Source organism: Miniopterus schreibersii (assembly GCF_964146895.1).
Source record: "Miniopterus schreibersii genome assembly, chromosome: 11".
Lineage (NCBI taxonomy): Eukaryota > Metazoa > Chordata > Mammalia > Chiroptera > Miniopteridae > Miniopterus > Miniopterus schreibersii.
This window is the reverse complement of record NC_138111.1, coordinates 29,935,690-29,948,581: the sequence shown is the minus strand read 5'-3', so window position 1 is coordinate 29,948,581 and position 12,892 is coordinate 29,935,690. Positions and strand designations below refer to the sequence as shown.

At 38.9% G+C, this 12,892-nt stretch overlaps 2 protein-coding genes across 5 annotated transcripts in view; one reads left to right on the top strand and one right to left on the bottom strand.

Moving 5' to 3' along the window:
* Positions 1-6,330, top strand: part of NAA35 (N-alpha-acetyltransferase 35, NatC auxiliary subunit) — a 49,702-nt gene extending 43,372 nt beyond the window's left edge. For 2 of the 4 annotated variants that reach the window (XM_081151556.1, XM_081151555.1), the window contains 5 exons: positions 198-265; positions 1,148-1,288; positions 1,655-1,777; positions 4,543-4,623; positions 5,616-6,019. In XM_081151556.1, coding sequence (XP_081007682.1) covers positions 198-265; positions 1,148-1,288; positions 1,655-1,777; positions 4,543-4,623; positions 5,616-5,675 — 473 coding nt within the window. In that variant the 3' untranslated portion in view covers positions 5,676-6,019. Of the gene's footprint in view, positions 1-197; positions 266-1,147; positions 1,289-1,654; positions 1,778-4,542; positions 4,624-5,615 lie in introns of all 4 variants that reach the window. The other 2 variants (XM_081151554.1, XM_081151553.1) reach the window with 2 other exon arrangements.
* Positions 6,331-8,107: 1,777 nt separating this feature from the next.
* Positions 8,108-12,892, bottom strand: part of GOLM1 (golgi membrane protein 1) — a 43,752-nt gene continuing 38,967 nt past the window's right edge. The window contains exon 10 of the mRNA XM_081151557.1: positions 8,108-10,554. Coding sequence (XP_081007683.1) covers positions 10,511-10,554 — 44 coding nt within the window. The 3' untranslated portion in view covers positions 8,108-10,510. The remainder of the gene's footprint in view (positions 10,555-12,892) is intronic.

The following is a 12,892-nucleotide window of genomic DNA, read 5'->3' as shown; positions in this document are numbered from 1 at the left end:
ATTTTTGGTTAGCCTTTCAGTTATATTTTATTATTTATAGATTTGGGCGATAAAATAAAATGTAGCCCATAGGAACAAACTGTTTGAAATTTTAATTTAATAAACAAGGTGGAAGGTTTTTTTAAATTTAGGTTTTCTCCTACAGTAATGCAAGAGGAGAGGTGAAAGAGTATAGGTGATTTTCTTTCTAATTACAGTTCGCCCTTTGAGCCGAGAAATCACAATGAGCCAGGCCTATCAGAATATGTGTGCTGGAATGTTTAAGGTAAGTTATTGAAAATAAAGTTCTTCGTGCTTTTTAACTACATTGCTATTAATATAGTTTAGTTAAAATGGCCTGTTTTTGTGATTTTTTTTCTTTCTGGGTTCTAATTTCACCTCTTTTAACTATCTGCTTGAAATACCTTTTCTCTGAGTCTAGTTGTTTTCATTAAATTGTTTACCAAATATTTGGGCCCATGCTGTGTGTCAGATATCTTGTACTGAGTACATTGCAGAATATCAAGTCTAATCAGATGTGATCCTTGTCCCAAGTGCCTAATTACTGACAGGCCAGATGACGTTGTGACACAGGTAATCAGAAAAGGAAGAGTTTACTTCTGATTGATGATCAACAAAGTTTTATTGGAAGAGATGGGGTTTGGATTTTTTTAGGAGTGTATTAGGAAAGGAGTGGGCTCCACAATGAATGGCTTAAACAAAAGCAGGCATTTTCAAGGAGGTATAGTGAGTACTGAATCCTAACTGGTATTGGCAGTAACAAGAAACTTATATTAAAATACATAGAACATGGACTCCTTTTTGAAAAACAGGCCCTATCCTATGCTTTTCTTATAAAAATGTATATGCTACTTGTTTCTTCAGAAGCTTTTACTTGAAGGTTTCTTGTTATGAAGCATGGAAAAATAGTGTGCAAATGGTGTCATTTCACTGAGAAAAATAGTAACATAAACATTAGACATTGAGAACTTTCTATGAAAGGTGGCACGACATAAAAACACTAAAGCCAGTTTTTCTCTTCCTATTTCTGTTTCTGAGCCTTAGGTTTTAGCTATCTGTAAATAGCTGTTTCTTGTTTTCTATTCTGAATTAATAAGAATGTTCACTTTTTCGTGTGATATCTTTTCTCATTCTCTTTTTCCTTTAGACCATGGTAGCATTTGACATGGATGGCAAAGTACGAAAGCCCAAGTTTGAGCTTGACAGTGAACAAGTTCGGTATGAGCACAGATTTGCTCCATTCAACAGCGTGATGACACCACCCCCCGTGCACTATCTCCAGTTCAAGGTGACCCTGCTCATTAAAGGCACTGTAAAATTTATGCGGCCTTAGACCTTAGAGATGTTTGTTAAGATAGTCAAATCAGGCTATTGTTAGACCAATGGGACAAGGTGAGAAAATATTATAGTGTGAAAATTTATTTGGCTTTTTGGGGATAGTATTCATCATGTGTAACAGTCATGAGAATAATATGACATAGTATATGAAGCTTGAGAATTTAATATTATGAAGGAAAAAAATAGAGATGCTGAGTGTTCGCTTCAGTGTTCGATATAGGAATGGATAGTCAGTGTCGGATTCTTTAATTTAAAAGGGTGTTTTAGAGTCGTTCCTGTTAAACATGTTTTGAATAATAGTATTTCCCCCTTTTAGGAAATGTCTGACCTCAATAAATACAGCCCTCCCCCCCAGTCTCCAGAACTGTACGTGGCAGCCAGTAAGCACTTCCAGCAGGCCAAAATGATCCTGGAGAACATCCCGAACCCCGACCATGAGGTACGGCGCAGTCACAGCGGTTCTAGAGGGAAAGACTGGTGGGGAGTACATGTCTTACTACTGGGTGACAGTTTAATTATAAAAGTGAACTTCACAGTATTAATAAATGAAGCCTGTCATGTTTCTGCCAAGGATTTCAAATGGCTTTGCTAACCTAACTTCGTCAGATTTAAAATTATTTGATAAGAGAGGTGATGTGAATACCTCCTATGGATAAATTTAGAAATCAATGCAAGGAGAAATTAAGACTTAGGACCGTGAAGAAGAATAGAAATAAGATCCAGATTGATCCACAGCTTAGAAATGTTAACATTTAAAATATTTTAATCTATAGTTTACTATATTCAGATATAATTATATAAATCTTAAATCTGAAAAAATGATCTGGTCAGTTATCACAGAGGTAAAAACCACCTTATCCCCTTGACCATCTAAAAAAGGCTATTGTTTTTGATTATTTTAAAATACCATTTTACAGAGCTTAGAACTTGTATATTAAGTTTCAGGCTTTCATTATTTTCACAATTTGCTGTATATCTAACTTTATTGAAATGCATTTATTTTGTAAAGAGAGTTTCCTGTAACATACATCATTTTAGGGGAGTATATCTTGGTACAAACTCCATGGAAGGGTAGTTCAGTATCTGTCAAAGGTCACAGATGCTTAGGCAGTTCTGCGTCTTAGGGTTTTTCTTACAGATACATGTGCACATGTGGAAAGTGATGACTATACAAGAGTATTCATTGCAACAGGATATCTAATAGCAAGAAGATGAAGAAACTTCAGTGTTCTTCAGCAGGGGACCGTTAAATAAATTATGACACATCATACAGTGAAATACTGTGCAGCCTTTAAAAGGGCAAGGGAGACCTTTATGTACTGTAATGGGACGTTCTTTGGAATACAACAAGTTTAAAAGGCAAGGTAGTAAACTGTATAGTATGCTGCCATTTCAATCAAAAGGGGCAAGGGGCAAGTATTTTCTTATACAACATATTTCTGGAAAGATATGTAAGAATAACAGTGTTTGCTTCTTGGGAGGGGAGATGAGTATCTTAGGGAACAGAGATGGGAGAGAGATGACTTTTTAAATCACATATAACCATGTAAAAATAAAAGGGGGAAGTATAAAAATTAGAGGAAGGTATATATAATAAATGGCATATTTCTTTTAGTGGACTTCATTTATTCAACGAGTATTTCCTTAGCGCCTCCTATGCCTACAGCACTGTGGTAGATTCCAGCAGTGAAAAAAATCCCAGCCCTCCTCGAAGTTGGGGAGAGTGATGAGTTGCAGACAGTAAGTAAATAAGTAAATAAATGAAAAGATAAAAATAAAATTTAAAAATATAAAAAAGAAAGAAAATAAATGAAAAGATAAGTAAAAATAAAATAGTATATTAGAAGATCATAAGTATTATGAAGAAAAATCAAGCTGGGAATGGGATTGCTATAGGAGATAGGGAGTTAGAGGGATGAGGCATTTTTAAGTACGGTGGCCTTTGAGCAAATCCTGGAAGGCGAAGCAGCAAGTCATGCGGCCATCTAGGGATGGAGCCTTGGAGCCTTCTAGGCAGTGGGACCTGCAGGGTGTGCCTGGGATATTTGAAGAACAGCCACGGACTGGTGTGCTGGAGTGGGGTAAACAAGGGATGAGTTGTTTGAGGGTTTTGAGCAGAGGAGTGACCAGATCTGTGTTCTAAAGGATCATTCAGTCTGGCCAGTCTGCTGAAAATAGACTGTAGTGGGGTCAGTGGTGGAAGCAGGGGAGCTGGTTAGTTGGCCACAGCAGTATCCCAAGTAAGAGTTATTGGTGACAGTGGAGGTGATCAGAAATGATCACGTTCTCTATGTATTTTAAGATAAAGCTAGCAGGTTGGTTGATGGATTGGATGTGGAGAGAGTCAAGGATGACTCCAGGGTTTTTGACCTGAGCCCCTGGATGAATTGAGTCATGTGCGGGAGATGCAGGTATAGTAGGATCAGGTAGGCAGGCAGAGCTGGGAAGTCAGGAGCTGTTTTGGACATGCCTATTGGATGTCCACCCAGATGGAGCTGTCATCAAGGCAGCTGGATGTGTGATCTGGAGCTGAGGAGGAGGGGTTCTTGAAGTTTTGGTAAAGTGTTTTCCTGAGAGGTCAGCAAGACAACAGTGGGAACTTTTTCCTTCCAGCTGCACATTACTCCCTCTTAAAGAGGAATGCAGTATGCCATTCCATTGGTTTTCATGTGTTGAAGTGCAGCTTTTCAGACAGTGATAGTCACAGATAATAACAGTTAACACTTAAAGAATACATACTACCCGCCAGGCCTGGTTCTCAGCTCATAATATATATGAACTCATTTAATTTTCACAACAAATCCTCATGGGACAGGTAAAATTATTGCCCCCATTTTTATAGAGGAAGAAACTGAGGAACAGAGAGGTTAGAGAACTTGACAGAGGTTTCATAGCTAGTAAGTGGCCAAGCTAGACTCTGAAAACAGCCAGCCTTACTCCAGAGCCCAGGCCCCACTCTATGGTGCCGCCTTTGCAGCCTAATGTTCTTTTGTTTTCATGAGAACAAGCCTACAGTAGCCCTTTCAAGTTTTTAAAGTTGACTAAAGTAGGGTTCTGTGCTACTAAAAAATACATTTTAAGTTGCTTTTATTTAATAAAATATCAACACTTCTTTTGTCAAAGTTCCTATTAGTATCTATAATGTAAAAACATGTTGACTATGAATTTTGTGTTTTGATAGCTTAAATGTTGCTCATTGTTTAGGTGAATAGAATTTTAAAGGTTGCCAAACCCAACTTTGTGGTTATGAAGTTACTGGCAGGAGGACACAAAAAGGAATCTAAGGTAAGTACATTGTGGGGAAGATAAATGATCCTAAATTATTGTAAAACCTCACTTTTTTTCAATAAGATGTATAAGTATTCCAAAAAAGTTAAGCAGTCAGAAGTCATCCTAAAAGAGGTTCAGCAGAAGGAAATAGAAAATAAACTGGAGCTTGCCATTGTGCCTTAAGACACATTGTTAACTTAAAATTTCAAGTCTGCCTTTTCGTTTCCCTCCCACCCTGTCATTACTGAATGATTTGGGTTAAAAAAGAAAATGTGTATAAATACGTTTACGGGAGAGGTATTTAAAGTCATCTGCCTTTACAGCCCACCAGTGACTCACTCGCATCATTGATATTTCTCTTTCTCCCTCCTTCCTATATTTTAAAAAAATACTTTATTTTTTTTTTAAGTCATCTGCCTTTAGAAAAGTAGATGATTCAGTAAGATTTCCAATGGTTCAGGAGATGGAAGATTCCATAAGCTTCCTGGGTAATAATGTTTTATCAGTGCTTTATAAACATTCAACACAGAGGTTCTGCATCTTGTTAGAAACCAGCCACTGAGGCACTTTTGGTGGCACCTGCCCATTATATGTACCTTTGTTTACTCCCATTGTTTTTCTATCTTACCTCCTGCCCTGCTTTACCTGTGACTCTCATTTCGTTGCTCAGTATTATCAGTGACTCTGGAACTAAAAAATTTGCTAACCCATGACTTTTTCCTGTAATTTAAGTCCATTTTCCTTTGTTAACTATTCTCCAAAGATAGAAAATAGATGGTCAGCTTGTTTTCTAGTGATCTTCATAAAGCCAGAGAGAAACTAGTCGTTTTTTTCCTCCAAGTTAGTTCCTAACTAGTTTTTTTCATTTAACCAGCTTTTTAAAAATCTCTCTTGTGCTGCCTTATCTCTTAAAATATAGGAAACTCTAAAATAAAAGTAATCTTTATGTTGTTTACTGTCTGAATATTTGTTAGATATAGTAATTGACTTTCTGATTTTCTTTACAGGTTCCTCCTGAATTTGATTTCTCTGCTCACAAGTATTTTCCTGTTGTGAAACTTGTTTGAGACTGAAAGGTGACCATAAAGGGATAAAATCTACTTTCAGATTCTACTCTTAGAGGATTCACCCATCAGTCTTACCATATAACATGAAGTGAAATGGATTTCCTGGATAACAACCCATTATAAGGAATTCTTTTAATTTGACAGCCTTATATGACGTGAATGAAAACTGCTGTTTTAAAGTGGTTTATTATGTCCATGGATGAAATTGGTCTTGTTGAATGCGTTGATGAACGTTATATGGTTTTATTACAGATTTAATCATAAATCATTTTTTATGAATGAGTGAAAATAGTGTTTGTAAAGGTTAATAAATTTCTTGACAAAAATCTGTTACTGGAGATGAGAAACAATAGCATTTTGTTGATATATGTTAAGAGCTGAAGGTGTTGACTCTTTAGTGTTTGAATAATTCACACAAACTATCCAAAAGAAGTTTCAAATCAAGGGATTTATTAAACACTTGTTGGGATTTGGGCAAAATGCATTTGAAAGGGACCTCGTCTAAGCTATATAGAAAGGCTAAATTACATGGGCATTGCGATTCTGTGTCATGCCATGTTAAATTATATACCTGTAAGAACGTAGATATTTTTTAAAATGTCCTTAACTGTTACTTTAGTACTTTTAAAAGATTAAAGTTTAGACCAAGCCCTTTAAAAGTACTTAGCACTTATAGTTGTAATTTAAATAGTTGTTTCTATTTTCCCAGCTGTAGTATAAATTTGAGAAGAGGGACATCATCCCAGAACCTGCCCATTCAATTAATGGAGTGTGGATTTTTTTTTTTAATGTGCAAAAGACGTCCTGATGGTATTGAGCTATCCTGGAGGAAACTGAGTAGAGTAGGTAAAAGGCGGCCATTAGGGCAGTAGGTTGACTGCCATTTTTAGTAAGAGAAACACTGATGGTGGGAACACGGGACGGCTGGAAGTGCAGAGGAATTTGAAGGTAGCAAGTTGGAGTCCGGTGCCTTCCCCTTAAACAGTTTGCATGAGCTGATGACATTGATTCATTTGTCTCATGTTTGCAAATCAATCCAAGCACAAGTTGGTGTATAAAACACCTCCAAATCCTTGAGTAGGGAGCCAGAGCTGGTGGCTTTTGCAATAAGGAGCCATAAAACTTGAAATGATTGAATTATTTTATCCTAGAGCAGCTGCACAGTGTTTTAAAATTTTGATTCTGAAGAGACGAAATGACCTGTCAGAGAGACTGAACCAGTCCACCTGTGCATTCATTTACATTGTAAGGTGTTTTTTCTGTAGTCCTCTAATAATGCCTTCCATTCCTTCCATTTAAAAAAGAGAATGTATCTGCTTTTGGAAGATCATGTAGTTATTACAACTCAAACCTTCTGTCTACAATTCAAACATTAAGTGAAGCTTAAAGGAAGGTGTACTTTGTTTTGATCACAGATATGTAACCTGTTGAGTTCTAGAATAGTTTTTGAATGAGCCCATCTCAAAATACCAGAGCAAGATTGTCCTTTACAGGAAAAGAAAACCCTGGCATTTGTAGGCTGCTGGTTGAGGTCACAGAACTACTCTGGTTCAATGGTACAAAAATGTCAAATGTTGATGGTGCAGCAGCTTTTTTAGAGAGTGAAAACACTCAGGTGACTGTTTAAATGTGAACATGTGAGTTCTGGGTAAAGGCAGGTGTGGAACATCACCCTGGCAGTGCATTACTGTCACTCACTACAGCTCTGAGACTGATGAGTAAGCAGCAAGCTAACGAACGCCTGGAACCCTTCCACAAAGACTGGCTTACTCTTAGAGCCAGGCAGGTTGTCATCCCGATTCCCATGTGTTTAACATCCATCTAAATGTTTATGAAGGTTCTAAAAGGCAAACTTCATTGACATGGAAAATCAGGTTATCTAGGACATCTCTGATCAATCATTTATTTGGACTGAACAGTCAAATATTTACCAAGCACCCAGCATAGTACTAGAATCTCTGTAGGGGATATAAGTTTTATTAGCAACTTATGATCTGTATCACTCAACTTAGGACAAGGTAGCACACTATTCTACGGATAGAAAACAAGCATTTGTCTCAACTGGTTAGGGCCTTGGTTTGTAAAACTCACTATCTGCAGTGTGCATATAGTTTAAAGGTGAGAATATTGAAAGCCATTTAACTTTCCCAGAGATGCACACCGAGAAAAAAAGCCATTCGGTCGTAGTTAAGTGCATGGGAAGATACCTACTCAGTAATCCTTCAGTGTATACATTGTCAGAACTTTACAAACCAGTTTTTAAGGAACAGTGGCCTAGTACACTTTAAGAAAGTGTTGCTCTCTGAGCTCAGAAATAGCATACAAATACACAAACATTTAAATACACAACTAAAATAAACTCTCCCCAACTTTCTGCCACTAATGAACATTTTCAAGATCTAATGTGGAAAAAAAAAAAGTGCATAACCCAGTTAATGGAACCTCTTTATTTATATTTTTTTCTAAAATTCATTTCAGAGATGTGTTAGAAATTGTTAGTGTCCTGTGAACTATCATTATACTTAATAACCTTTTAGGCTAAAACATAATTGGAGTAAAACTGATCCCCTGGACCATGAACTCACAATCCTGTTCACCATTCCAGTTTCTACTATGAAAACCAGTTGTTACCAAATGAAAACAGTCATGCTAGTTATCAATCTAGTTATTTAATAACAACATACAACGGAGAGGTTTCGTTCTCAAATTTCATCCCACCAAAGCACAAACATTAGCTCTGTGCCATGATTACATTATACTCAGGAAAGCTCCGTCTAATCCCAGGCTGCGTAGGGAATCCCCACCCGCAGCCTTGTCTGCAGGAGAGAAGATAAACGACTCATCGCCCCTGTCCACGCACCGTTTTAAAGTCGAGCACGGTGTGAATTAAAGAGTCGATGCCTATTAAAAATTGGAATAGCTGCTGATTTACGTTTGGACGACACCGAAAGACCAAGGTCGGAGGCTGGATATCTACTTGATGCTAGTACACGGGTGCGTTTCGTTTATTAAACAGCCGTGATCCCTCCGGGGGGCTGCCCTGGGCTGGGCGCCCGTGGTAATAAAGCGCGACGACTGCCCAGGAACCTGCTCCGAGCGCGCCTCGGGAACAGAGGCCTCGGTGCCTCTAAACGAAGATGAAACCATCACGGGTTACGCGGTTTGTACTGACATCCCGCCGCCACAATTTAAAAGCTGGTTCTTTAGGGAGCAGACAGGTTGAGGGGAAAGCTGAGAGCAGTTTTAAAGCTGAACTAACCGTATTCTATTGCCCGGCAGCTGTGTGCGCCGACGGAACAGGAGGGGAACAGAGGCTTTATTATGGGAAAGCGAGAGAGAAACCAACCCTAAGACGGAGGCTGGACCAGGACTGAGATAAGATCTTATAAAGCTACTTTTATCCTTGTCTTCAGTTGCCTTTTCTGGGTGGAAAAGTTTAATCTTAGCGATTAGGTAAAAGGATATTATACATGAACATCCAAGGTGGACAGCCTGACCCGAACGCAGGGCAGGAGGCGGCAGGTCCGCAGTGGGCGAGGCCAGGTTCTGCTCCGCAACTTCTCCGGGCCCGTTTCCTCTCTGAAGACCAGGAGCTCTACCAAACGATGCAAGGAGACGGCCTCTCAGTCCTGTAACTCCAAATGCGTCTTAGTGAGCGTCCCCACTTACCCTGTGGAGAGCTCAGTGCCAGTGTGGCTTTGCCCGTCTTTCACAAGTGGGAAAAGCCTATGGACCTGAAATACTAAGGACCAACTCAAGGCAAACCTACTATCGCTATTACTAATGTAAATTAGGGTTAGTCATTTTCAAATGAACGTTAACTTGATTTTTTAATCAGTTTTCATAGACATTTCCCATAAGCTAAATATGTAAACTATAACGAACACTATCTCCGCTTTCCCTTTCTAAGCTTCCCCAACTTGTAACACAGTGTGTGCTCTTCAACATCAGCTTCCTCCTGTTGTGCTAGCAAATAGGCAGTGTGTCTACAACAAACCCGCCCCGGGGTGCCCTGCCGTGCCACCCTCCACGCTCTGCGGCGGGCACCCCGGGCCCCCCGCTCAGGCCCATTGTGTCGAAAGCCTAATCCACTTGTAGCTTTTCTTGGTGACAGGCACTCATTACAGAAGATTCTGCTTTGCCCACACATATTAGCAAAGTAAGTACAGATCACAAGTTTTCAAATTACAAGCCACTTAACACTAATGACGGGCTATTATACAAGTAATCTTTTAAAAATTCTCCCACAAAACACCTTCATGTTTAAACTCATTTAAAACCACTGTTAGTGGTGGTAACAGTTAGTGCTCCAGGCCACTGAGTGTCAGAACCAGGAATGAGCACAGAAGAGCAGAAACCCATAAACCAGGGCTGACCAGGGAGAGCAGAAGTGATGGCTGGTGCTGTCAGTCGCCGCGGCATTTGGAGAAGGAACCGAGGAAAAGATCTCTAAGTGCAGCAGGCCTCTCCTTCGCATCAGAAGATGGCTTGTTTTAAGCAAAGGTGGATTCCAGAATAAGTGCCACTGTCGCTGAACTCAGAGAATTTGTGTTCTGATTTTGGTGTTGATCTTGTGAATTATCTTTTAGCCAACACACTTTCACATCTTCAATACAGATGCTTCAGAAGTAAACCCCAAAAGACTGTCTAAAAGACAATGTCATTTCCCTACATAAAGTACATACTAAAATTCCACAATAATTATCTCTAGATGTACATTTTATTTAGTACATTTCACAGTATTCAATCCCTCATGAATATTTTGTAGTTACCACCGTTCAGTCCTGACACGAAGTATCTGATTCCAGTTTGTGTGATTCCTCTTTCCATGCTGATCAAGTAAATTTATCATCTCTATTCTGATTTTCAGCATTAAGAACTAAAAAGGGAAAAAAATAATATTCTAGTATTAAACATTTTGAGAAACCAGCCCAAGCAGGTCCGATTTGACATAAGTATCTAGAAACTGTCATAAAGACTATCTCCCAAAGCAACATTATAATGGGGACTGCGCTCCTGCCAAGGACAAGATAGCAAACTAGACCACAGGGGCCATGAAACAAAGCTAAACCATCTGAAAATGCCATACTGTTTGAAATAGTGCAATAATGCCCCATGTCCTACAAAATGGGTAACAACATGTATTCTCAGAAAAGTTTTGATGCTCTCACAGTCCTCACGCGCCGTGTGAACCCCTCTGTTGGGGCACCTGCAACAGGAAGCCCTCTGCCTCCTGAGAGCCACCGGCAGCGTTGGTCAGCTCTCCTCCAAAGCTCTTCCTTTACAGAGCAGAAGCTGACACTGGCTCCCACCGTCCTTACTCTATCCTTGGACACACACGCACATCAAGGACATGTCACAAATAAGACCTAAAACCAGTATCTGATTTACAACTATTGCACGTTTAATTGTTAATGATGTTATTTAATTAACTGCCTTAAATTGCTAGTCTTTTACAGTTCTCTAATAAAGTTGGAGCTAATGCCTCTTTCTTCTATTGACCCTAGAGCAAGCAGGGCCTTAAACTATTTCAGTGGCATAATCTTAAAATGCTATTGATGACATTTCTTCAACTTGAAACTCTTAAAAGAGCTGACAGAGCGTTCAGCCTACCTTGCCTATCTCCTTCTTAAAGCCTTACACGAAGTGAAATCCTCAGAAGGACACCTGGGTGTAGGGGATGCAAAGCCGAACATTTAGGAGGACACTAGGCTCATTTAAAAGTATGGTAAAGAGATGTAAGACAGTAGCCACATCAGAAAGCACGCTATTCAAGAACTGAGGTACTACACAAATGAGTAGTGATAAAGAACAGAAAGATGGAAAGACCCTGTATTTGCTCAAAATTCTGACAATAATGTGTTAACCTGCATTGAAAAAATGTTACCTAACTAGCCTAAGAAAATAATCTAAAAATCAAGTTAGGATTGTCATTTCTAGAGACCTCAGACAACTCTGCCAAATGTAAAAGTTGACATGCTGGATAAAATATGAAAGGTATATTTTAAGAAGACAATGTTGAATCAAACCAAATTGAGGGACTTTTCTACCAAATAGGTGTTCTAGCCAGAACACTTAAAAAATACCCAGGTCATAAATGATCAATACAAACAGCTCCCGGTTAAAGAACACTAAAAGGCATGACAATAAATGCAGCGTATGATCCCGAATTAGATCCTAAACCAGAAAGTGGCATTTGTTGGACAATTCACTACATCTGAATAATGTCTATAGATTAGATAATACCATTGTATCAATCAATATAAATTTCTTCATTTCAACCTCTGCACAGTGGTCACATTTGGGGAACCTGGATGAAGGGTATAAGGAAATCCCTTTCATTATTTTCTTTTAATCTAAATTACTTTAATATGAAAAGTTGACATTTTTTAAATAAAACATTAAGAAAAATGCATTGCCTGTAATGGTAATAAAAGAAGGAACCTGTGAGGCCAAAAGTGAAGTGGAAGCAATGGCACCTGCAGGTGGTAAATATCAAAGCCAGCTCTGCCCTGAGGACTCTGCTGAAGACTGAAGACACTGGGCTTCTCCCTTCAGTTTCCAGAGGTGCAGGGGGACAAAAACTAAAGACTTGGGCTCCACTCAAGGTGGGGAGTCATGACAAGGACCCCTCTATAAAGCTGAAACATCAAAAAACTCATATCCTTGGTTTAAACGTAGAGTGGGAAATAAACCTGCAATGAAAAGCACAGCAAGAGAGCCTAGTGTGTGGATCGGGGCCATTCTTAACCATGTGAGATGACTGTGCAAGTACATAATTTCAACTCCTTTTTTATCCAAGAAAGACCTGAAGAAAGGAATTTACTTTATTAAAGAGTTTGTGAGTCTGTGGTGCCTGCACTGAGACTGGCAGAAGCAAACCACCTTCTCCGGTGGAATTCCTCACAGACTTCCCACAGATACAGTTCCCAGGAGACTAGTAGCTCACGGCTGAAAAGTAAAAAGCACTAAAGGAAACAACTGGAAGACATGGAATATAAAACAGCTCTGTGATATATTTAAGGAAATAAAAGATGTTTGAAAATGAGCAAGGAATAAGGGACCATAAAGAACGGCCAAGTAGAAAGACTAGAAATAAAAAATAAGTAACATTAAAAACAAAGTGTGAATTAAAGAATAGGAAAGGTACAGCTGAAGGAAAAATTAGTGAACTAAAAGATATTTTTGAGGAAATTATTCTGCATGCAAGCTAGAGA